The sequence below is a fragment of the Giraffa tippelskirchi genome, chromosome 3, assembly GCF_054371585.1.
Source record: "Giraffa tippelskirchi isolate mGirTip1 chromosome 3, T2T-mGirTip1v1.2.pri, whole genome shotgun sequence".
NCBI lineage: Eukaryota > Metazoa > Chordata > Mammalia > Artiodactyla > Giraffidae > Giraffa > Giraffa tippelskirchi.
Window position 1 is genome coordinate 138,807,935 of NC_137277.1, and position 27,162 is coordinate 138,835,096.

Consider the following 27,162-nt stretch of genomic DNA (forward strand, 5'->3'; position numbering starts at 1 on the left):
TAGGATTCTCCAGGCAAGAATACTGGAGTGGGTTGCCATAGCCTTCTCCAGGGGATCTTCCTGACTCAGGGATTGAACCCAGGTCTCTTATGTGTCCTGCATTGACAGGCAGGTTCTTTACCACCGCACCACCTGGGAAGTCCCCAATAGAGTAGGACATTGTTGTTTATCTTGCTCATCTCTTAACAAGCCATAATCTATGATAATATTGCACATGGAAAACTATGTGGAATAGAAAACAACTGCAATAATCCATTCGCTTAATGAGTATTTGCTGAGTCCCTATCATGTGTTAGACCCTGGCCTAGGTCCTGGGAAATAATAAGAGGGGAAACAATGGTACAGTCATATGAGACAGAGACCTTAATGACAGAATCATAGGAAATAAATGTAAAGCAACAACTAATTCTCAATCCATAAAATAAAGGGACTATACGGAGGGTATTGCAAAAAAAAAAAAAATCTATGTTCCTAGTGTTATTTGTGCACCAATCTTTGTCTTTAAAAAGCATTGCAACTACTTAAATTAGTTCAGAAGGCAATTGACTTCCTGTGAAAATGCTTGAGCCAGTTGGAGTGTGAGTGGTGGATCTGTGTTTGAGAACACTGAACCTTGAAAGAACATCTGTTTGGCTATTTTGTTAAATGAAACTCAAGTCAGCCAGGCTTTACTAATAGCTTCTTTGTGCTTCATGACTTTCCACCACATAAACAAAATTACCTAACACCTCAGTCTGTGGCTAAAACTGTCATTTATCAGTTAAAGCCTACTGACAGAACAAACTCAAGAGACTGCAATTTCAGCCTCCCTGTTCAAACAGTTTCTGCCATTTCAACAATCACTCTCAAGCCAACTCTTAGGACCTCCAGGAAAGGCTGCTTCCTGGGAATGTTTATTTTATAGAGACAGACTGAAGCTTTCACCAAGTTTGGCCACTTGCTAGATGATGGAATCTTATCTCCAGCATGATTATTCCAAGGAAAGAACAAAGGTGGGAGAAAGAAGCAGTAATTGCAAACCTTGAATTTGTGACAGCATGTCAACAGATTCCTCATTCAAAAGCAAATCCTTTAAATGCATTTTGAAAAATGACCCAATTCTCTGCTGCACTTCTGAGGATTATAGAATCTCTGTCAAAGGAGTTTCAGAGATTGTGTAGTCTAATGGTTCTAAAATCTTTTTTTAACCCTGGAACATGTTCTTAGAAGTAAATTTCCCACCTGGGCCCCTATCTGTAAACTACTTAAAATAGGGCTGATTGATTGAAATAGGGGTGGGAGGTCCAGAGCTCCACCGTTCACCAAACCACAACCAAGGAGGGGACTCCACTGGTCTTCCTAGCCTTCTAGGGACCGCATGGGTCTAGTGCAACTTCCTTCTTTCACCCAGTGCTCCTGCCAAGAGCCCCTGCACACCCAGACAGGTCACTTCTTCCCGGATAATCTCAGAGTCAAAAGCCAGGGGGCGCTGCAGTTCTAAGGAGGTTTGGATTGGCAGTCTTGAGGAAACTGTCATGGTATGTTCTCAATCATTTAATAAGTATTCAATCTAACCTCTCCGAAGTAGGAGAGGAGGACCCAAAGCTGTGGAAGTTGTAGGGCAGCAGGCATTGGGAGTAGACATGCAAGCCTATAAAAGGGGTGTATATACATATTGGTCTGAGGTTTCATGGACCTGGAGCCAGAAGAGGAACATGCTCAGTGGCCCTTAAAAGGAATGTTTCCAGCAGAGCACCTGGCAGGTGGCCAGAGAAGGGATGTTACGGATTCGGATTCGTAGTTTATCCTAAGCCAGGAACCATCTTTAGAGTCATTTCCGCACCTGTTACAGAGGGGGCAGCCTGGAGGGCTGATCAAGAAGCCCATGGCAGACAGCTGCACAGTGCATTGCAATTGACTCTCACACGCTTCATCTTGTTTGGTCCTCACAACAACCCTATGAAATGCAGGTGAAATTGGGAGTTAGTGAGGTAAAGTGGCTGGTGCAAGGTCAGCTGCCTGTAAGAGGCAGACCCATCAGCAGTGCTATTTCCACTACTGTACCAATGTGCACAGGAAATACAGGAGCAGCCAGAGTTTTCTTGGGAAGCATGATTTTAAATTCTTCTAAACTTTGTAAGGATTCTGGTGCGAGGTAGCTACATGATTTCTGAGCAGGTGGGTAAAGTGAGGAAAACAGTAGCTAAAGCAGAGGAAAGAATGAGATGCTCCCCACAAACCTGCAGAGATCTTTCTTATAGGAATCCCAGCAAATGGGTGTGAGTGTGGTGTGTGTGTGTGATGAGACAAAGGGGTCAAAGCGGAGTGACAACCATCAAGGCCTCTGTGTGTGTGTGTGAGTGCGTGATGAGATCAAGGGGTCAAAGTGGAGTGACAACCATCATGGCCTCTGTGCATGTGTGTGGGCGTGTGTGTGTGGGTATGTGGGTGGGTGGGTGTAATGAGCTAAAGAGATCAAAGCGAGTGTCAACCATCACAGCCTCTCACAGGGAAGGTTTTGTGACTCCTGAGGCAGCGTGGCACAGTGGCCAAAAGCAAGGACACAGGAGCCAGATTGCTGAGGTTTGAATCTAAGCCTGAGCACTCAGTGCCTCAGTTTCCCTGGCCAAAATAAGTATGACACAAATGGTCTCTACTTCCTGGCACTGTCAAGAGAGTTACATCAGTCAATGCCAGCGAAGCTATTAGTGTGATACAGAGTAAATGCCACACAAGGGTTTGTCAAATAAGTTCTTATCAGGCTATGAACTCCTGCTGCAGGTACATAGATAAGCGATAAGCAACAGCTACTGTTTGAAATTTGAAAATGAGGTTATAACATCCTGGCTTCCTGTTCTCCCTAAATTTTGGTTACTGCAATTCTGGCCCCATGACTTTGTGAATCCCACTTAATCACCAGATCCTCCCCCACTCTTTCCTGACTTTCTTTTTGTCACCCCTAAGTTTGGCTAAGCTCCTGATTCCCATCTCATCTTTCTGAGTCCACTGCATATATTGTGTGACTTTTCAATGGTTCCTATAGCACATAAAACAGCATTCAAGTCTATGGTTTGTTTTGAAATGTACCTAGGAGTCATATTAAAATTCTGTCAACAGGGGGAGCTCAAAGAACAGCTTAAAATAAAATTATCCCGTTCCAGCAAACTTGGGGGGGGGAGATAAAATCATTCTGATACAACCACATGATTTTGTTATTTATCAGAAAATGAGAGGAAATAAATTCAAAATGAGATAAGTAGGCAGTGTTAATGAGACATTGTTTTTCTATAGTGGAAGCTGATTTACTTAGATCTCTGTCTCTAGAGAAATTCAAGTAGATTCTGATTTTACATTCACAAAGATGACAAAGTACTGAAGAATTCAGCTATTTAATTTATTCCCACTTGATTTGTTTTCCTTAAGAAGAGTTTAGAAGCATTGTACTTAGTCTATTCAGACTTAGTAAATACTATTCAGAAAGGTCACTGCATGAAATGCTGTTTGCAACTTTGGTGAAAATTCCAAGGAGATTTGTAAAACAGACTTTTATTTATAATGTGCTAATGTTTTAATTAGGAAGTTTGGAAAACCTTTATGGATTTCTGTAAGGTGGGAAGAATAACTCCTATTTGTTTGGTTTACTAGAATATTCTTAAACTCAAAAGCTTTGTTCCTGTTGTATCTGGGCTGAGAAACCTGTTTGACAGTCTGCTGTAAGCCAAGGTTCTACCTTGAGAAGAAAGCTTAGCTCATCCTTGGTGGAGTGGTGATATCTGGCAAAAGAACTTTAAGATATGGTTAAGAGAATGAAGAATTCTTGGAAGGAAAAAATGTAGAGCATGAAAACTGTTGTGATGAATTTTTGTGGTTTTGTGGGGTGGGCTAGATCGACTGTAATCTAATGCTGGATTTATAAAGTGTATTTTCTTCCAAATAATTTGAAGAAATTTCTCATAGAGCTGTAACACTAAAGCCAGGAGACTGAATCCATACCAACCACACCAGAAATAAGCCTCATTGCCTTCTAACTGCATCATGTAGGTGGTCTTACACATGCAGTTTCTCTGAGCACAGAGCATTGGGCATTATGACCGATTTCTTAGAGGAAAAAAAAATGCAATATTTCTCTATCAGATCATTTGCAAAGGGTCATATTTTCAGTCACTGTCAGAATGGACTCAAGCCACAGTTTTCTAATTCCAAATACATAGGGCATAGAGAAATGCCCTAGTATCTAGGTCAACTAAATAGATGATTCCCAAAGCCACTTCCAATCTAGGATTTGGCAACTCTATCATTTACTGACAAACTCGAACACTTGGGCTGCATCAGTTTGTTCTTTTAATCAATATGAGTAAAGTAACTGATACCATAAAGTAATAGAACTGGTTTTCACTTGTGATTTTCACATACTGGGTCATGATATTCAAGACTTACCTCTTACCTGTGGAAAAGGAGTGATGTTATGATATTCTATAATAATGAACTGACTAAAGAAATTACAGCAATACGATGCAACCACTTTAAATCATGTCCTCCAAGAGTAAGTTTATGGAAAGCTGTTCACTTCACACTGCTATGTGATGGAAAGCAGATTATGAAACATTGTGTGTATATATACATTTAAAGTAATATATACATATAAAGTCTAGAATGATGTGAACCTAGTTGTTTTCTTAGGAGGATGTTATATGTAATTTCTATTCTCTTCTTTTTAAAACAAAATTTCTTACAATTGGCAGTTACCAAGTTTTGCATTTGTAATTAAAGAAACATGAATTTGATTTTATATAAAAATATAAAGGGCAGTTTAAGAGCTTTTGCCTTTTCACACTGTTCATGAGCTTTGTAAAAATAAGACACTATAGGATTATTTCCTAGAAAGATTCCTTTGGAGAAAACATTTCCTACCTCATTTCCTTTGTTTCCAGCACTAGACTTCATTTCCTTTGGCTGCTGTGGAAAAGGAAACAACAGTGTTTGGATGGAGAAGCATTCTCTGCTAAATACCAAGTTGGTTGTACCTATTATAGCGGTTTTCTCAGTCAGAATTTTGACTTCTAGAACAGTAAGCCAGATGTCTTCTAACACACTGAAAGCTAACAAAGCTGCCCAGATTCGACAGAAAGAGCTTCCTGTTTCATCTCTTGGGACGCCACTTCAGGAAGTTTCATTGAGATAAGGGAGCAAGCCGGTATACGACTGTTTTTCAGCCACATTTTGAAAAGAGGAAATCATATTGGGATGTTTTAGAATATATTCAGCACTCCTCTGTACCTGGAAAGTACCATCTAGCTAAGCCATGATGATTCTCAATGCCTATGAAATCATGTCTAACACACAGGCCTGGGGAGATAGACACGGGCCAGTATGCACATGGCGTGGTGAGCTACTAAATGCCATGAGAGGAGAAGACACAAAATGTTCACGGCATAGACTACTCAGTGGGAAAACAGGATGGAAAAAAAAATAATGTGTACACTCTGATCCACTTAAAAAAAGAATATATACATATATATATTATATAGTGAAAGTGTTAGTCGCTCAGTTGTGTCCAACTCTTTGCGACCCCATGGACTGTGGCCTGCCAGGCTCTTCTGTCCTTGGAATTCTCCAGGCAAAAATACTGGTATAGGTAGCCATTCCCTTCTCCAGAGGATCTTCCCGACCCAGGGATCAAACCCAGGTCTCCTGCACTGCAGGCAGATTCTTTACCGTCTGAGCCACCAGGGAAGCTCTCTATATATGTATACACACACATATACATATATATATGAATGAAAATGTAAAAATAAGGATATCAATAGTGTTATGTCAAGATGTTGGGGTCATATAGGTAGTTTTTAATTTTTAAAATTTTGCTTTGCTGATTTTCTATATTTACTTTGGTATTAAAAAGTGATGAAAGGTATTATATAAAAGGTAATATATGTGAAAATGCTTTGCAACTAGAAAAGCATCATGCAAACTGAAGTTTTGTTATTTAATATTTTATCCTTCCTGGAATAGAGACCTGACCACTTTTTGGTATGTTTCTTGTCCTTCCTTTTTCAAATGACTCTTTTGGGAGACCGGTATCTCTAAATAAGAGCCTTTTATGGCTTTACTTAGTAGCAAACATTGGCCATTATTGAAAGTTTCTTGAGAATATGAATTGAACTTAAGCAAAAAGCGTGCTAGTTATAAGAATGTATATAAGAATGTATATATAATCACTCATCATTACATTTAATTGATTTAGCAGTCTCATGCAGAGGGATTCAAGGATTCACACAAAAACAAAATAAAAATTGGACACCAGTATAAATTTTTGTATGCAGCTATCTTTCTGTTAATATAAATTTTATCTTTTAGAAAGTTGACCTTTTGAGGCTGCTTCAGTGGTGTCCCAACATTCAGGTGAGGTACCTTCTCAAAGCTAATAAGCCAGGTGAGTAACATGTTTTTGGCTAGACAAGCAATAGGGTATTTGGGAATCTAAGCACTACGCAAAGAATTAGAAATGAAGCAGAAAGAGAACTCTAGGTTAAGAGGAAGTAGTAAAAACAAGAAGTTACAGGATGAGGCTGGGTCAGAAGCTTTCTAGAAATGCCAAGGCCAACTGTGTGCATCTCACACCTAAAACCATCCTATTTCCCCAAGCCAGTCCTCCTAAAATGACAGAGCTTTTAGCCAGACATGTCATTATTGAGTATCAATTGGGGAGATTTTAAAAATGAAGCCAGGAATGCTTATCTACTTTAAGACATATTATCTCTGTCATCATGACCAAAATATTTTGACTAATTAAGACATATATTTAGGTACAACATCACCATTGTTAGGAACTCAGATCTTCTGAGTTAAGGTTCAATTTTTTTTTTTATCACTTTTAATTCTTCAAAGATGGCATGTTTTATTTCTCAATATGATCCTTAATTCACATAAGAAACACTAAAGAACAAAACACATTAAATTATAAGGTCTATTAGTTTAGATGTGTTTGATTTGGAGCGGGGCAGGAGGGGAGGGGGGGGACTTGGGTCATTTCACTGCTAAACTCACCAAATGTCGAAATTCTACAGAGAGACTCCCGTTGGAAGATTCTTCAATGGACATGGCTTTGACATGAGTTCCACAAAGTACAAATCTTCGATTGCTAGAGAGGAAATCTTAGCTATTTACAATGGTCTCAGGTAAAAATGTATTTATGGGAACAACAAAAAAATTTTTAAGTAAATGTCTTACCTTAGAGTTGAAGCATTCCTGTAAGACCAAGAAGATTCTTTAAAATGAGTTATTTAATAGATCTAAAAAAAGACTTTTCTATGCTATTTTAGAGGATGAGGATAGTATATAAAATTTCATTTCATGTCTTTATAGTAAAATTTTTAAAGTCAGTCTTCATTGGAGTTCTGTTAAATGTTTGAACTTTAAAGTTAAATATTGAAGTACATTGATACATAATGTTAGAGAAGTAAATTTAAAAGTTAAAAATTATTGTATAAGATAAGGACAATTCTTCTTAAAAAGTCTTATAATTTCATGTTTCAAAATGAAATTAGAAACTTACTTGTCAATTGATGCTTTCACCTTTACCTGATAATTCAGTTCTGGCAATTTTATTAGCAGTCTGGAAAAAACACATAAATAAAGAATTAAAGATAAAAATTTTCATGGCTAAAAGTCTTTTTATATTTAAAGATTTAAATATATTTATGGCAAATATATATAAATCAAGCTCACATTATTTCCAGTCATATGTCAGTGTGTTTTAAAAATGTCCAATTCCTCTTTACTTTGCCATTTTACTAATATTGACATCACTCACTTAATAGAACACATATTTGGTAAGTGTTTCCATATTGCTTCAGTTGATGTATGTTGGATAATGCATTGGCTAGATCAGAAAAATAGCTATATATTTTGGCTAAAGCCTAAATTTGGGTTAGACATATAAATAAAAGAAAAAACTTTTGTAAATCTATTTATGTGGATTTGTTTAATTCTCATAAAAAATCATAAGCTTAGTAAAACTAACTATTTTATGGTAAAATAGTGAGAAAGACTAGGGCTCTGATAGAATATGGAAAATTCCACTTCAAATGCATTTGCAGACTTTAAAGATATTATATGTAAGTAACGTGGACTGCAAGGAGAGCCAATCAGTCCATCCTAAAGGAGATCAGCCCTGGGTATTCATTGGAAGGACTGATGTTGAAGCTGAAACTCCAATACTTTGGCCACCTGATGCGAAGAGCTGACTCATTGGAAAAGCCCCTGATGCTGGGAAAGATTGAGGGCAGGAGAAGAAGGGGATGATAGAGGATGAGATGGTTGGATGGCATCACTGACTCAATGGACATGGGTTTGCGTGGACTCCGGGAGTTGGTGATGGACAGGGAGGCCTGGCGTGCTGCAGTTCATGGGGTCACAAAGAGTCGGACACGACTGAGCAACTGAACTGAACAGCAAAAATTTTATAACTGAAAAAGACCTAACTTCACACAAACAGATGATCAAAGGTCAGAATAACAATTCTTTTAATTCCTTCAGGTGTCTCCTTAGCTTTCCCCAATTTTTCTAAGCTGTACCCTCTGACATACCGTCTCTGCTGTTTCAGTTTAGTTTCAGAGGTATTCATTCAGTCAGTCACTCACTCATTCACTTGCATATACACTCATCCCAAACATTGTTTGTTCACTCAGCTGCAATGAGCTTCTTATATAAACCCAGTACAGCCCCAGGCAGTGGGAAACTGGCATAATGAAGATTGAGGAAGGAGCAGAGTAGACATGGCGATACATCAAAGGAAGAAGTCCAGCTAAACAGATGAAATTTAAAGAATGGTGATAAGCAACTGATTGACATTAGAGAAATATAATCATAGATGACAAACAACCCAAACAAAACAAAAAGAATGTATTAAGGTTTCTTAAAAGTCCTGCCAGAATTGGTTTTGGGGTTTGGGATATGATAATATAGCTGCTAGTAGTGAGGAAGTCATATGAAGTAAGATGAAATGATTTCCCTTTTTGCCTTCTTCTCTATCCTGTATCAGGAAGAATCTGACTCACTGTTAAGTGCTAATGACAAAAGGGAGTCCCATGTCACCTCTTTCCTTTGAAGTAGAAGGATGGAATGCTTTGGTTGAGTGGAGTTTTAGGAAGAATCTTGAATACTAAGTAAAGGATCAGCCGTCAAGACAGTGGGGGAACTGCGTACAGAAAAGAAGAATGGGGACTGAACAGTTAGATGGAAGAAGAGGGCAGAATACATGCCAGGTGATGCCCATTCAAGGACTTCTTCCACTCAGAGTTCTTTGCTGAGCAATCCCTACTCATCTTGCCTTTTGCCCCAGAGAACATCTTAGACTGAATATATCATATAGGTGTGTCTCAAGGGAAAGCAGGATATATGCACCACCCTTCTATCCTATTTCCCTTTAATGTTACAATTTTCTGCATTGTATAGAGATGTGGGGATGAGAAAGGAATACATTTGAAAATTATAAAATTTTAAAAAGGAACCTGGTTTCTGCCTTTTGTTTTTGTTTCTTAGTGTTGTGGTGCAAATTCACACAAAGGAAATGATTCAGAATTTCAAGTAGGGTTTCCGAAATGCAAATGAAAGACAAATGCCTTCCTCTCAAAAATGAAGTTCCTAGGCGATGGATGTCAACTAATTGTAATCATCATTTTGCCATTTATGCACATCAAGTCTTTATGCTTAAATTTACACAGTGTTGTATGTCAATATGTCTCGATAAAATGAAACTGAGCTAAAAATGGAGTTTCAGTAGTGATCAGGGATGCCATCATGGGATCTTAACTACCATCTACCATGGCATCACAGCCTCTTGTACTGGTCTGGAATTTCATCTTTCCAGAGATGACCTAGTAATTAGGAATTCAAAGCTTTGGGACTTAGAAATTGAGGCATGATGAAAATCTTTGGAAGTCTGAAGTCAAACTCATTATTTTAAAACTGTCATCAGGAAAGCTGTATGTGTTTGTTTGCTCATGAAAATGAAAAGAATCACATACATAGGTAAAGCAGCAACAACATAATCATTTCTCTTTAAATGAAGTACATAATAAGGATGTGCTGAAAATCATGGTGTTGAGAGTTTTCACGGAAAATTCAATAAGCTAGCTTCTGGGTGATCACAGGTAAAGAATGTGCCACTATATGCCTGGATAGGATATTCGAACCTTCCACAACCTGTCCCAATCTATCTTCTCAATTCCCTCTCTCCCTGCTCCCCATGCTTTTAGAACAGTGCCTCCTTATTTTAGAAAGTCCTTATTTCTAATAGTTTCACTCTCACACCCCTGCTCTTCCCTCAAGGTCCTTCCTCACAGTGACCACAAGGCATTCTCTAGGCTCCCCAGTCTTCTCTCAAGTCAATCTTCTGAGCAATTAATCCCATGTCATCCAAAATTGTGGTTTCATACTTTCATGCTAATAACTCTCATGTCCTCATTTTCATTGTTCCACTCTTTATAGGCAGGGCTCTCACCTTAATATTTCTGTGGGTTTTTAATTTACCGTAGCTGGGCATGAAGGAGGCACTCAATAAAGAATAGTTGCATGAAAGCCACATTGAAAGAAATGAACCTTAATTACACAGTGACCATAGCACTATAAATATGAAACAATAGAAGACATTCTTCCTACCTTAGCTTTACAGTAAACTGAATGAGAGTCTTAAGCACCATCGGCCTCTGAGGGTGGGTTGGCATGCATGGCTGTCGTTCAACCACAAATGAGCTGGGGTCAAAGGAAATAAAGCGTGTCATTTGAAAACACTGAAGACATTAACAGGCTGAAAACCACAGAGTAACAGGATGCTGTCCTCTTATAAAATCCAAATTTTCTACACTTATAAGACATTCAAACTCCCATTAGGCTCAAATCTTTCCAAGACTCCTCATAAATAATTACCAAGAGATGGGAAATGCCTAAAGATTTCCCTAAGTAACAATAGTAAATAATCCTTAATTATTATATTTAGGTCAAGAATAAAAGCCCCAGTCTCTTTTTATCATAAAAAACATCAAGTAGAAAGTTAATTTCATGCCATTTTTGACCTAGATATCAGGATTTCTGGTACATAGTAATATTTTTTTCTTTAGATGAGCTTATAAACATAAACATATTCTCCACCCTTCATTTCTTGAATATGCATTGATACTTCAGTAGAAATCCTTGAAATCTTTTTTTGTAAAATATGAAAAATGAACTTTGGGTGGGCAACGTGGTGACTCATGAAAAACTGGGTTAGGTGATGGAAGAAGTGTTGATGAATAAACAGTGGTGAGTAAAAAATGTTTCTGGAACTCTCTGGAGCTTTATTCACTGCACCCTAAAGCTCACTGTTTAACACTTCTCTCTCATTCCTTCACCTGAACACCAAAACCCAACGAGGGAGTCCTCCCAGCTACATAGAACTGAAGCTGCCAGGAGGCATCTAAATGGATAACACTTGACTCACTCTCTTTTTTTAAGCTGAAGTATGGTTGATGTGCAATTTAAGTTGCGGGTATAGAGCAAAGTGTTGACTTACTTCTTAAAAAGGTTGTAGATCAAGAAGGTGACTCTTTCTAGCAGATGTACTCTTTGCAATGGGATAGGATCTCCTTCATATGTGATTTTCGTAGACTGTTCCTCTAATTTCTCCAACTGCCTTCTGAGTTGGAACAGACTTTCTGCCAACAGTGTAAAGCTATTGAACAGTCAATGAAAAATGCAGATAGTTTTTTTTTCTACTAAACTCCACTGTTTTAACTATTTAGCAAGTATTACTAAATAATTATTAAGTTAATTAGTCATTTAATTCCATTAGATTAGTGACAGTGTTTTTTTTTAATCTATTTTTTTTACTTTACAATAATGTATTTGCTTTGCCACACATTGACATGAATCCGCCATGGGTGTACATGTGTTCCCCTTCCAGAACCCCCCTCCCATCTCCCTCCCCATCCCATCCCTCCTGGTCATCCTGCTGCACCAGCCCCGAGCACCCTGTATCATGCATCAAACCTGGACGGGCGATTCATTTCACATATGATAATTTACATGCTTCCATGCCATTCTCCCATATCATCCTGCCCTCGCCCTCTCCCATTGAGTCCAAAATACTGTTCTATACATCTGTGAGTGACAGTGTTTTTCATGTTTATTTTCTTAACTCAGTTTTTCTCTAAAATACTTGATAGATGGTAACTGTTTTCAATGTTCTAAAATTTTTACCTTCAGTTTTAGACAAGAAATCATTTAGAAAATTTTGTGAATGTCTGGATTCAAATTCCTTTGTTTTTAAATATTTTTACGTATTTGGCTTCACTGGGTCTTAGCTGTGGCACACAGGGTCTTTAGTTGCAGCATGTGGGAACTAGTTCCCTAACCAGGGATCAAACCCAGGCCCCTGCATTGGGAGCACAGAGTCTTAGCCACCAGACCACTAGGAAAGTCACCCCAAATTCCTTTTAATTATCTTTCTAAAAAGTCTATTAAACACATATATTTTTAAAAGATGGTACTCGCTAAAGGGTAAAGAGAGCAAACTTAAAACTTTAAAAATACATTTTATGAAGAATCTTATGTGTAAGAGTACTGATGGAAAAAATAATGTGACCCCCCCATATATATTTATACAAGTCCTAAGTATTAACCAAAAGATTATCAATGGATCTTTCTGAAGAAAATTATCTGCTTAGAGTTTTACACCTTGGATCTCACTTAAGAAATGGAGGTGGCAGCTTGGGCTGGAAGTCTGGGAAAGGGGGAGATTGAAAGGCACACAGAAAGGGCCTCCAACTAAGAGGAGGCAGAAGTCTCATCACACTTACTAAGTCCATGTGCCCTGACAGCAGCTCTTTCTAGTTAAAGCTTATTCCCCACAACATGGTAGAAAGAACTGTCAACCCCTTACTGAGTTTGGTATAAGCACCATTTCTGCTGTGCTCTCTATTCCTCCCTTTGTTGTTTATCTTGTGTTCACAACAACAGTGAGGTTAGGGAATCAAAATATTTCCCCAAGGAAATCAATAAATTTTAAAAAGAGCCCAATTACTTTTCTTGAGAAGTAGTCCTGGAAGTGCAGAGCTTTTAGTGCAAGCGTGCCCAGTTACTATGTGTTTTCATCGCATTGGATTGTACCACTGGAAAGCAATTTTCAATTCAATCAAAAATTTTCCTCCTTTTTCATTATATTTTCTAATTGCTCCTTCACTCAGAGAATTTTCTTTTGCACTGATGAAGGGGAAAACCTTATAAACCTTTGTGTAGTACAAAAGATAATATCTGTACATGATTGTGTGCATGTGTACACAGGCAGGGGATGCCATGTTGTATTAGCCACTTGAGATTTGTCATTTAACTACAAAAACAAATCACTTTGTTAAAAACACAAAACTAATGCTTAGTTTTATGTGGACATCTTAAGATACACATTTTAAAAATGAGATACAGTGTTTGAAGCCAGTGCTTCTCATGCTCTTCAAGAAAGTGTATTTATTGGTGATTTGAAAAAAATTCATTTGAATCTTTTAAGACTGACATATTGACATATTACCTATGAGAAAAGAAGCAATTCTTATGCATTCTATAGATTTATAATAGATGCTTTATTTTTCTCCCCAAAGAAATGGGAATTAAGAACACTTAGACAATTACATCTATTTGTATTCAAGAGTTCCAGCTGCTCATAAGCCATCAACAAGCTGAATGAACTGATGCTGAGGTCTAAGCCTGCATTCTCCAGCTCAGTGACACTGAAGCTGTGTGTGTACTTCCTGTGGTTTTCACTAGAAACTAAAGTCAGCGAGTTTTACCAGTTTTGAAGCTGGTCGAGCCCATTGTGGAGTGGACCTCCAATGCAGGCAATTTGCTGTCGCCTCTTCCAGTCTTGCAGCTCCTCCACCAGCATGCTGTTCATTAACAAGTCCGTCTCATTCACTATTTGTGTCATCTTACTCAGGGCTTCCTAAAAACAAAAGTGACTACTGAGAAGATTCTTATGACACACAACCAAAGTCACTCACAGTTCAATCTAGAAAACAGTCTGCCTAACCTGGGAGATAAAACTTTGGGTTAAAATTTTGACCAAATATTTCACCAAATACTACTTTCTATTTGCCTTTTCAAATAATTAAATTATTGCAATTCAATAACATCGTGAAGAAAAAAGCATGATCACAGTTAACATTCTCATAATGTCTCACAATAGTCTCATATCATTAATATAACTATGTTGAATCTGTAACTCCTGTGACAATATCGAATCCTGTAGTCATAAATGCCATTTATCTGCCTCTTAAAAAGCCATTTATAAATTGAATTTACATTCTTATAAATATCTTAATGCATTAATTCTTAAGTGTACTGACTAAAATTTGAGCCTCTCTGTGTTAGTTTTTGGGCTTCTTAGGTGGCCCTAGTAAAGAATCTGCCTGCCAATGAAGGAGACTTAAGAGACGCGGGTTTGATCCCTGAGTTGGGAAGATCGCTGGAGGAAGGCATGGCAACCCACTCCAGTAGTCTTGCCTGGAGAACCCCATGGACAGAGGAGCCTGGCCCAGCTACAGTTCATAGGGTCACAAAGAGTCAGACACAACTCAAACGTTATACAGACACGACTCAAGCGTTATAGCACACACACGTTAGTTTTTATTACCACTTTATCTGGGTTTGGGGAAGCATAGTGGGAGAGGATAATTTTCAAAGGCTTAGGGATTAGAAGATGTGAATTTCTACCCTGGCTTGGCCACAGGCTATGTAAATTTGAACAAGTCATTTTACTTTGCTTTCTCATCTATACAGTCAGGTGAATGGGCAGAATTATTTCTGAAGTTCCCCTTCTCCTTAAAATATTATTTAAAGTAGAATAAGCATGCATAAAATGTATAGCATAGATTCATGATGTATAAAAGTATTAAGCTTATCTTGGGTTAAATATTTACATATTTAAAATCTGATATATAGTTGTTTAAGTTTATAATTGATTTAGGGTGAAAATCATTTTACATTTATTTGTGCTTACACAAATTCCTGCACAAAAAGTGAAGCCAAACTTTTAGAAATAAACTATTGATTTTAGTAACTGGTTAATTTCAGTTGTGTCTCTATTCAAAGAGAGGTAGAATTGGAATAGATATATTTCCCCTCTTTTAAAATATTTTATTGAGCCAGAAAAATATCCTTCCTCTCCTTAGGAAGAGATGAGATTGAATATGTTCAGGATTCAATGGACTATCCTGAAATCTACAAAATTATTTAGTACAATGTCATTTCTCATAATAGAAACTGGGACACATTTCTGCAATAAAGTTTCAGTAGTCATCAAGTAATATCTTAATTATACATGTACAGTAGAACTCATCTCAGCATATTAAGTACAGCAACTAAAACAGTCATGTCTGAAATAATGGCAAATAAAAACTGGGTAAAATGTTTACCTTGAAATTAATGGTAGCTACAGTACAGGTACCACATAAGCAGAATAAATAGACTCTAGAGAGAGTCTGCTTTGTAAACTTAGGTAGAGAAGCATGGCAAACAGTATGATACTCTTCCTAGAAACACTGCATAAATGGAACTGATAAAATCATTGAGCATAAATGGAACCGATAAAATCAAAGAGCTTCCTTTCAGTAGGACTAGATATAGAAAAAGGAGAAAAGTAGACAAAAGGCCAAATTAGAGTTCTTCACTAGCCTTTCTTTTGAAGTCCAGGCTGTTCAGCATTTCCTGCAGAGTTAAAACTTCCTGATTCATTAGGGCACTGTTCTTGTCACCCTGATCTGTGAAGGAGAAGAGATCAGATTTAGAGCCCTCTCCAAGGAAAAGGTCTCTGTCCTGAAAGCCAAGCTGGCTGTAACCTGCCGTCCTAAGATCCAGAAGTGGGGCCATTAGTGATGAGCTTGGAAGTAAATCCCTGACTGCTCATATTGCCAGAAAGGATTACACCCAAGCATGCCAGAGATGAATTCTCTATCTTACAGACCTTGAGAGAACACCATTCTTCACGATATTCCTTTTAGGGGCTGGGAGAGAGGAGATACAAACGTTTTTATAATGGATTCTTTATTTGATCATCTCTACATTGATAATGACCTTGGCTGGTTGGCATGTGTAAGAAAGGAAGGGGCCTTTCTTTGTGCCCATGATTAAATCATATTGACCCCTCCTGATGTCTTGACTCAATCTCCTGCAAGGGTTGTACTTTTATACGGTTTCATGAACTAATAATGACTAAATCCTTTGGTTTCTCTTTTTCTTTGCAAAACAAGCTAGACTCACAGTGAAACCAGAAGAAGTGGGAGTTGCAAATTAAGAAAAATCTCTGGCTGAAAAAACCCCAAATGATTTATCTTCTTAAATGGAAAAAGTACAATAAACATCATATTATTTAATTTGAACTTAAAAATGTATTGGTATATAGTAAGTGACTATTTATTCCAACTGTTCATGTATCTAAATGAAGGCCTAACTGTTCATATATCTAAATGAAGGTATGGAACACTGATAGGGCTTCAGTCATTGTGAAAAAGAGGCTCCTGAACAACGTTGTGGCAAATTTCTCTACAAAATAGCACTGGTTTCCAAGAAGTATTTCTGGCTGTATTAATTCACAAATTCACTAACTCCTAGATCCCATGTATAGCAAACTCTTGCTTAGACAGCATTTTATCAACTCAAAACTTAATTAGCTAATACTTTTCATTCTTCACCAGCAAGGATATAACTTGTTTCCCATGTATCTTTCATTTCACTTAAAACATTTCCTTTCACTTACAATCAACAAAATAAATACTTGGTGATTTAAGTGATAAAATAATCATTTTTATTCTTCATACTGCTTGTGAAGTACTGAAAGATATTAAAGTAACTAACTGTAACTTAAGTTCAAATAAGGTTATTGTTATAATGTATTTTATTGTATTCTAATTCATAAAATTGGTAGTTCACATATGAAATTTAGAGTGAGGCTGCTTTCAATGAACTGTAATGGTTGATTAAATGTGCAGTTGTTCTAAACCTTTTTAGGATCATGGACACCTTTGATAATCTGATGAAACCTGTGTTGCGTGAATTTCTCCAAAGGAAAAAAATTTGTACATACAAACAATTATGCATGTACCAAAACTGTACACATAAACAACTGTGCATACAAATTCATGAACATACTTGTAATCATAACATAGGAATAATCAACATTTCATGGGAGTCAAGACATCCTGAAGGTGCCAGGAGAACATGTCACATCTAACCTACGCCAGGAAAAACTAATATCCTCTCTTTTAAATATTAGATAGGAAGTTAATAAGCATTTGATCACAACCATCCATATTACTTCCTTCCAGATAAATTTTAAGCTAGCATCTCAATAGTTAAGGATGATTTTGTAAATCATCTATAAAAAGAATTTATATCTAATGTGTTTTTAAAAATTATTTTAAAATAATTTTAGAATTACAAGAAGTTACAAAAAATAGTATAGACTTCACACAGCTTCCTCTAATGTCTTACATAACCATAGTACAATGGTCAAAGCCAGTAGATTAACACTGGTACAATCCTATTAACTAATCCAGACCGATTAAAATTTCTCTAATTGTTCCACTAATTGTAGCGCACTTTAAGTGACCAATCTATTACTACTTGTAAATCTTATATCTTTGTAAATATTCTCATTCTTTCCTTACATTTCTTTAAAAACACCTAATTGTAAACAACCTCAATATTTAACCACAAAGAAATAGTGAAATAAATTTCAGTGTCCTTACATTTTGATATTTATATAATTATTGAAATTATGTGTGTGAAGATTTTTTTAATATGAGGAAATATGTAAAACAAAAGTTTAGCTTAAAATACTATTCAAAAACTATGTGCAAGATGATTTCATTTTTTGTAAATCAATCTCTATGGATGTATTTTGAACATGTAGAAAAAGGCTGGAAGAAAATATACTAATATTTTGATGGTGTTATGTCTAGATAGCAGAATTTCGTGTGATTTTTAGATTTTGTAATTTTTTTTCTACTTTCCCAATTTCCTACAGTGAATAACATTTCTACTTTTAATTTTAAAAAATTAGAGTCAAAAACTCACCTAGAGATAACATTAGTAATTTCCTGATCATAATAGACAATTATTATTCCTTTTCTTAGTTGTGACAATGATATTTTGATTCTACAGGAAAATGTTCTTAGCTTTTGGAAAGCCATTCTGAAATAGGGGTTTTTTTTCATGAGCTTTATAATTTATAATTTGAATGGTTGGTAAAAAATATATATTTATATGACGAGAAAAGGAGGAAGTAAAATAAATTCTCTTCTCTTGCATCTTCTCTTCAAAAAGAGGGGATTAATTTATCAATTCTTTCAGGAAAGAAGAAACCCTAGTCATGTCCGTTTGTGGAATTGTAGACAAAACAAAAACTTACCCATTGTCTGAATTGTTTTATACCTGTAATCAAATTCATCTTGTAGATCTTCTAAATATTTGGTGTCTTGTTCTGTCATCTTTTTACAAAAGAAAACATACACTGTTGTTGCAATTAATCATGCCAATGAAACAATACCATCCATCATCAGTATTTCAAAATACACTGTTTAGTGTTTCCAATCTCCAGTAATATCCCAGACTAATTATATATTATAGAAAAACAATTTTTAAAGAGCTAATTCCCATGAAAACTGAATAGCTCTGGAAGAACCAGACGGAAGTTGCTCTTCCATTTTCTCTTCCTGAGCATTTGCAAATTTCAGCATCTTGTCTCTCATTTCTCAGTAAATTCCAAATAATTCTACTAACATCTTTTTTATAATATGGATACTTTATCCACTTAGCTCCATATAGCTCTGTATTAATGTACCAACTATCTTTTTGCTTAAAGTCTCCTTTATCAAAGGATATAGTTTATGACAATATAGTCTAAATTTTTTTCCTCTCTACCTCTTAGAAACTATTTATGCCTCCTCTGTGTCTCCTGTTCATTTCTGTCTCTGAGATTTTTGCTTTCACTCTTCTCCAAATCCAGTGATGTTTTCTGCTCAGACATAAAGATGTCAGAATCTAAGCTATAGGTTTTCATATAGTATTAAATCTCATGTAGTCCTCCCAAACAGCCTGTTAGAGTGTTTATGCTAACTTCTACAGATGAAGAGGCAGAGGCTTGGAGATGTAAAGTAACTTACTTGCCTGAAGCCACATGGCTTCTCATTGATGGAGACTGGTGTGACTCCAATTTTCAGTAAATTGAAGTTCAAAGCTTTCCCCAAAGAAATTTCTTCTAATATGAAAATAGTGTGTGAGAGATATTTATCTTATAACAAAGTACCTCATGACTTCTGTACACAGTAACTTTGGGCACACAAGAGAAAGGTGCATAGAACAGGGACCACTGTTTGCCTTTTCTACTATCTATAAGAGATCACTCACCTGCACACTATGTTTAATGGCAGTCACTTTGTGCTCCACGTTCCTCTGTCTTTCTGAAACTGAAGAACTTTGTAAGGATTTCTCCAGAGGTCCCTGGAAAAACGTTTTGAAATTTCAACATATTTTAAAAAAATTTTTTGATATGGACCATTTTTAAAGTCTTTATTGAATTTGTTACAATATTGCTGCTTCTTCTTTTTTTTTTTTTTAATCTTTTGGCTTATAGGCTGCAAGGCATATGGGATCTTAGCTCCCTGAACAGGGATCAAACCTGCACCCCCTGCATTGGAAGGCAAAGACTTAACCATTGGACTGCCAGCAAAATCCCTGAAACTTCAACATATTGATGAAACAGGTTTATGATGAATGTAGTATATGTAATATACTTTGAACCGAGGTCTGGATCAGTATGATATGAAATATTCTACAGCCATTAAAAACCATGCTGTAGAAAAATATTTAATGACATACGTGTGTGTGTGCTCAGTTGCTTCAGTCGTGTCTGACTCTTTTCGACCCTTATGGACTGCAGTCCGCCAGGCTCCTTTGTCCACGGGATTTCCCAGGCAAGAATACTGGAGTGGGTTGCCATTTCCTCCTCCAGACAATCTTCCCAACTCTGGGATCGAACCCATGTCTCTTGCATCTCTTGCAGTGGCAGGTAGGTTCTTTACCACTAGCACTACCTGGGGAGCCCTTAAGGACATACCAGTAGTGTTAAAGTATTAAGAAATAGAGCAAATTAGGAGACACTATATGTTTGTGATCTTTGTTGCTTGTGTATGTATGTATTTACTTATAAATATCTAGATATATGTATAGACATGTAAACTCAAGCACATGTGATTGGAAGAACACATACACCAAAATATTATCATTTGTTATATTTGAACAGTGAAATTACAGATGATTTTACGGTTAAAATTTTTTTCCTATTTTTCTACATCAGATTCATGTGACTTTTGAAATTCTATAAAATGTGAAACTACATTAAATTGTACTTGAATTCAGAATTAGGATGTTAAACCTGCCACAGTGAAATTTATTTTTATATTGGAACAAAGAGAGTTTACTAAAGAATATGTAAAAATGTTAGCCTGGTTAAGCATTAATGGAAAGACTAACCAGCTACTCCAAGCCATGTTTCTTGGCCACTCTAATAACCTATCTGAGTTTGTTCTTTTTTTTTTTTTTAATTAGTTTATTTATATATTTTTTAACTTTACAATATTGTATTTGTTTTGCCATACATTGACATGAATCCACCATGGGTGTACATGTGTTCCCCTTCCAAAACGCCCCTCCCACCTCCCTCCCCATCCCATCTCTCCGGGTCATCCCGGTGCACCAGCCCCGAGTGCCCTGTATCATGCATCGAATCTGGACTGGCAATTCATTTCACATATGATAATTTACATGTTTCAATGCCATTCTCCCATATCATCCCACCCTCGCCCTCTCCCATAGAGTCCATAATACTGTTCTATTTATCTGTGTCTCTTTTGATGTCTTGCATACACGGTTGTCTTTACTGATTAACTAAATACCATATATATGTGTTAGTACACTGTATTGGTGTTTTTCTTTCTGGCTTACTTCACTCTGTATAATAGGCTCCAGTTTCATCCACTCCATTAGAACTGATTCGAATGTATTCTTTTTAATGGCTGAGTAATATTCCATTGTGTATATGTACCACAGCTTCCTTATCCATTTTGTTCTTTAGATATAACATTTACATAGATGTCTAGAGTTGAGAGAATGTCCATAAACCCTTCACCTTATACTTGGATAGGGAGGTATGGTTAGAAAGGGTGATGACTAAATAGAAAATGAGTCCCAGAACCTCAAGTGGAACCCAGGTCCTTAACTTTCAATCAAATGTTCTTTCAACTATATCACATTCTTCAGATGATTTGTAAAATTTCCTCTCTTTCATCTTGGCTCCTGTTATTTCTATGTGTGTGTGTATATATATATATCCATATATTGTCTATTGCTTGGAAGTTTACAAACCAGTGCTTCTTTTGTGGTAGTATGCAGTACTAGAAGATTGTTTGAGGAATGATTTTGATGAGCATCTATTCAAATAAATGTTTCTAACTTGGCTAATACCTGATATGTGAAGAGAACAACAACAACAATACACACTCACACACATATATATAATGACTAGAGATAAGAGGGCTACAAAAAAGGACAACTGAGAATAAATGAAAATATCATGTATTAGTAATAGAATCTTAATTTTCATCCAAATTTTCACTGAATTAAACTGTTTACTTTAGAAACTTACTAACTTTAGATTTTAAAATTAAAGATGATACCATTCTTATTCACATCTAAAAAATAAAGAGTAAGTTATTAAAACTTCATACTTCTCTAGAAACAACCATAAACTGACAGCAAGCAAATCTGAGAATTTTTAATAGTTGAAAAAAAGATACTTTTGTTGGATCTTCAAAAATAAATACAGTAGTGTGAATCACTAAATTATGCAGCATGACATTTGGAAAGTTGATTATCTACATTGTGCTCTTTCCTTTTTAAATGGAGTATTCCCAAGGCCTTCATTGACTCCTCTACTTATCTTTGATGGGGACTCTGAATTCATTCAGCATAATGGGATAAAATGTACTTTAAAATATGGCAGGGCAGAGCACGCCAAGACAGACAAGAAGTATTTATGGAGTTTCTGTGAGACAAAATTCCTGCTTATGGAATAGTTTGGACCTGTGGTGTAGGAAACTGAAATACTGAAGGGTTTCAAGCAAGACTGTCCCTGAGGATAAACATGCTGAAAGACACAGAGCCTAAACAGTACTTAGGAATTTAGCCAGGAAGTGGTTACTCTGTTTCTCAGCTGATATTGTAAGACCACAGACCAGAGTGTGAGCAGTGGAAACAGAAAAGAACGTATAGATAAGATTCTAGAAACAAACTCTGGAAAGACTTGGTAGTTATCTCAGTAAGAAGGCAGAGCAAAGCAACTATTCAAAGATGATCCCAAGACCTTGATTCCAATTGGCTGAACGGATGATGGCACCATTAATATAGATAGAAGAAGATGGCTGGAAAGAAGATTAGAATTTCTGTTTTAGAAAAATTGAGTTCTGGGTGAAAAGATTGCAACTGGAGAAAATATTACCTGAACAGGCATGTTGGCAGCAGCCAATATTCTCCTCTCTTCCCTTAAACAATTTGAAATAACCACAGCTACATGCATTGGGTTTCCATGAAATTTTCCCTGAAAAAAATTGAACAAAACAACATAAAATCTTAAATATATACATCACTATTTGAAGATTAAAATAATCTCCCAATAAATATTGAAACTGTCTGGGATTTGTTTAATCTATTCTATTATAAAGCCACAGAAACTTCTATTGTGAGTGTAGACATCTACGTAACATATTGTTTCATCTCCAAAAGTTATTCTTAATGATTAAACATATTTCTTGAGCAACTCTGTAGGAAAGGCTCTGAACACACTTTCAGAAGGATTGGTTTACTTTGGGCTTAGGATAAGTTCTACAAGAGTTACTTCTTTGTAAATTATTATTAGGAGCCATGGTGGTCCCAGCTGTTCATTTGTTAACTCTACCTTGTGACTTATTTAACGCATTTTGGTCCCTGTTTGGTGGTCTTCATATCAACTAGCTCATAATTATGTCAGTATGCTAGAGCAACAATTCCCAGGTGGCTCAGACGGTAAAGTGTCTGCCTGCAATGCGGGAGACTTGGGTTCGGTCCCTGGGTCAGGAAGATCCCTTGGAGAAGGAAATGGCAACCCACTCCAGTACTCTTGCCTGGAAAATTCCATGGACGGAGGAGCCTGGTAGGCTACAGTCCATGGGGTTGCAAAGAGTCGGACACTACCTAGTCACTTCACTTTCACTTTCATTTTTATGACATCTAAGCATATACGTATTTTATTACCAGTGCTAATGTAAACTGGCAGCCCGTGGGCCTAATTCAGCCATAAAGTATGTTGTGTAAGTTGAAATATTGTAATTCCTTCAGGGGAGCATGTACTACCCCAAATTGCCATAATATCCATCACTGAGTGACCCAGGCACTCATTTCCTTTACCTGCTAGGCTCCTAGACATGTCTGTGTTTTCTTGGTTTACAGGACTAATTTGAACAGCATCATTTTAGTCAATAGTGTTAAATTTTGTTACTAGACCTCTCCATGGCAGGATTAACAGGAAGCACAATAAATGTAAACAAATGCATTTATTTTTTTATTTAGTTTCCTTCTCCCTTCTCTCTGAAGGAGGTGCTAATTATCCACAAAATGGCCAAAAGATCAACAGTAGAAAATATAAAATAACAAACCACTAAGTGGAAAATTAATAATCAAAAGTAGATTATACAGACTAGCAAATCAAAGGGTATTTCTGGGAAAGAAATGAGGTTATTGTTTGTAAACATTTTTATGGCCTTGACCATTGCTGCAATTTTATTAGATGATGCTTTCTAATTAGCATTTCTATTGGTAAGGTTAGGGTAAACACCAAGTATCTGGTTTCATAGTCTATTGCTTTCAAAACATTTTTCCCCTTTAAAATCAGAAAACTCCAAAAGAAAAAAAGCAAAAATCAATTGACAAAAACTCTTAAGGTAAAGAAATTAAGATTATCCTGTTCATTAAGCTGGGATACCAACAATTCTGATTTTTGCATGCTAACAATTTCAGATTCTCCTTAGTTTGAATTTATTCCTGTTTTAAAATTTTACCATCTATTGATTTGTTCCCCATATACCTTCTATTGAACTCTCCAAGAAAAGCTTTGTTTTCTCATTTTGCCCTTATTTTTAAAATATTTCACTGAAAACAATAAAGGGTTTCTCCCAGGACTAGTTTGGAGGCTCTGTTATTTATGTTAAGTTGAAAGATTTTTCTATCCAAAATCAGAAGTTCCTCTAAGATCCTAAGAATCACCACTATTTGTTTTTCTCAGTGTTGTAGAAGTTCTTCATTGTCGATCATTCAGATACTATCTTTCAACATTTCTCAGCTCCTTTGTGTACATTTCTTTCTTTTTCTTTCCTACTTGAACTTTTACCTTCCCTTTCACATTTCAGTTTCCCTACTGTGAGGTTACATTATTCATTTTTTTCTGCTTTGTTAAGAGCAAAAAAATCACCGCGTTTTTTACCCAGGCTATCTTTTCACTTTCCTTTTGTATTTTCCTAAACCTATATCTCACTTAAATATATGAGATGAAAACATCTTATGGAAAATTGATCTCTATAGATTCAAAACAAAATTAGCACTTTTTAAAATGACCAGGTAAATTTAAAAATTTAATTTTTATTGAAGTACTGTTGATTTACAATGCTGTGTTAGTTTCAGGTGTACAGCAAAGCGATTCAGCCGTGTGTGTGTGTGTGTATCAAGAGATGTAGTTATGTTCACCTTTCAGTAGTTACTGTGTATACGGACCATGGACACTCCTCCTCCCAGAAAGCAACAACAAAAAACAGAAACAAACAAACAGAAAACCCACCCCTGAGTGTATGTCAGTGGAAGGAAGGAAGGAAGGAAGGGAAATTACCCTTTTTCTAGTGTGTGTGTGTTTCTCTTATGTGTGTGTGCTGTGTGCTTAGTTGCTCAGTCGTGACCAACTGTTCTCAACCCCCATGGACTGTAGCTCACCAGGCTCCTCTGTCCATGGGGATTCTCCAAGGCAAGAATACTGAAGTGGGTTACCATGCCCTCCTCCAGGAATCGAACGCAGGTCTCCCACACTGCAGGTGATTCTTTAGCGTCTGAGCCACCAAGTTGGAGGGAGGAAGGGAAATTACCCTTTCCCTAGTGTGTGTCTGTTTCTCTTATGTGGAGGTATTGCAAATACTTTCTATCTCTGGCTGTCTTTTCACTATCTCTTAGTGTCAATACAGAGAAGTTTTTAATTTTAGTGAAGTCAGATTTATTAATTCTTCTGTTTATGGTTAGTTTTTTATGACTTAATCTTTCCCTAATCTACAGCCATGGAGACTTTTCCCTATATATGAGCTTTTAGAGTTTTTCCCTAATTGTAATTCACTTGAGGCTTATTAATATGAGTGGTCCCTTTCACTTTTTTCTATAAGAATATTAGCTCCAACAATATTTATTGAACATTCTAGTTTTTCACCACCAATGCTGGGTGAACTGTCATAAACCAAGTGCCCATATATGGATGGGTTGGATTCTGACTCCATTCCAATTTATGGTTCTATCTGTTTTATCAACAGACCATCTTAATTACTAGAGTTGTATAACAAGTTTTTTGATGTCAAGTATAATAGGCTTTCTCTGCATTTTCACATAAATTTTAGAATCACCTCATCAAGCTACAAACACACATACACACAACCCTATTGAGAATCTGAATGGCACTAAATCTTTAGATACTTGGTATCTTTATAATTGTGTTCTAATCTATTTATTTAGGTCTTCTTTAATGCCTCTCTATTAAGCATTATATCTTTCCACAGAGATCTTACACATTTTTGTTAGTTTATTTCTATGTAGTTGGTATTTTTGATAATGGATAGTATCTTTCTTTCTTAAGTGTTTTCACTAGTATGTAGAAATATATTTGACTTTTATACATTGACTGAATCCAGCAACTCTGCTAAATTCCAATAATTCTAATAAGGTACTTACAATATCTCTTACCAAGTATAAAAATGTATCTGTAAATTCTTTTAGATTTTTCTGCAAATATGAATCAAATCTTGTATCACTATTGATAACATTTTTCCCTTTTCCTTTATCTAATTTCCATCAGAATTTCACCTTCATATTATGACTTGTTTACAAACGCATTGGTTAATTTCCAAACATAGGGATTTTCTATTATCCTTTTAACTAATTGTTATAGATTTTTAAAAGTCTGATCAGAATAGATTTTTGAATGACTTCAGTCACAAAATTCACCGAGAATTGTTTTGTGGCCCAGCATATGGACTTTCTGTAAATGTTCCATGTGAGCTTGTAAAGAATGTGAATTCTGCAGTTGTTGGGTGCAAATGTCTCATACAAGTTCATTAACCTAACTTTAATTGTTTTGTTCAAATTTCTGTATCCTTGCTAATTTTTCTCTGCCTCACTGATTTTATCAAATATTGAAAAAGGCATGTTAAAATCTAGTTTGTGAATTTTTCTTCTTGTGGTTCTTTCATACACATTCATACTTGTTATATATTACTAGTCAAATCTTTCATTACTATGAACTGATCTTTATCTTTAAGAATGCTTTTTGCCTTGAAACAAAAATATAATATAGGCCTAGAAGTGGGATTGCTGGGTCATATGGCAACTCTATGTTTAGTTTTTGAAGGAAACTCCACACTGTGCATACTGTTCTCCATAATGATTGCACCAATTTACATTCCTACCAACAGTGTAGGAGGGTTCCCAAATGGATCCTTAAAAGGATAAAGCGTGTGAGTTTGGATTATGAAAAGCAGTGTAAATGATAATAACTGAACACATATTTTAATTTTTCCTCAGTGGTATCATGCTGTAAATTAAGGGCATTCTGTTCAAAGGCAGCAGGAAGTTTCTGATAAATGTATACTGTACATCTTAATGACAGTCCTGTGCAATGTACGATTCATTTCCTCCAGCCTGCTATTGTGTTGATATTTTATTCATCTATTGTGAGGCATTTGGTGATTTCTCTTGCCACTGTTGCTTTGTCTATGATAGGCAATCCTTTTGCATGAGTCTCAAAAATAAAATATAATACAACTT

General features: G+C 36.2%; 1 protein-coding gene across 7 annotated transcripts in view; it reads right to left on the reverse strand.

Moving 5' to 3' along the window:
• STAT4 (signal transducer and activator of transcription 4) overlaps nucleotides 1-27,162 on the reverse strand; it is a 99,129-nt gene that overhangs the window by 17,493 nt on the left and 54,474 nt on the right. For 4 of the 7 annotated variants that reach the window (XM_081581377.1, XM_081581371.1, XM_081581376.1 and 1 more), the window contains 11 exons: nucleotides 22,559-22,657; nucleotides 19,411-19,503; nucleotides 18,413-18,491; nucleotides 15,679-15,764; nucleotides 13,797-13,948; nucleotides 11,528-11,686; nucleotides 10,639-10,731; nucleotides 7,532-7,591; nucleotides 7,207-7,224; nucleotides 7,024-7,117; nucleotides 4,891-4,935 (listed from right to left, as the gene is read on the reverse strand). In XM_081581377.1, the coding sequence (XP_081437503.1) occupies nucleotides 4,891-4,935; nucleotides 7,024-7,117; nucleotides 7,207-7,224; nucleotides 7,532-7,591; nucleotides 10,639-10,731; nucleotides 11,528-11,686; nucleotides 13,797-13,948; nucleotides 15,679-15,764; nucleotides 18,413-18,491; nucleotides 19,411-19,503; nucleotides 22,559-22,657 (978 nt within the window). The remainder of the gene's footprint in view (nucleotides 1-4,890; nucleotides 4,936-7,023; nucleotides 7,118-7,206; nucleotides 7,225-7,531; nucleotides 7,592-10,638; nucleotides 10,732-11,527; nucleotides 11,687-13,796; nucleotides 13,949-15,678; nucleotides 15,765-18,412; nucleotides 18,492-19,410; nucleotides 19,504-22,558; nucleotides 22,658-27,162) is intronic. The other 3 variants (XM_081581374.1, XM_081581372.1, XM_081581375.1) reach the window with 2 other exon arrangements.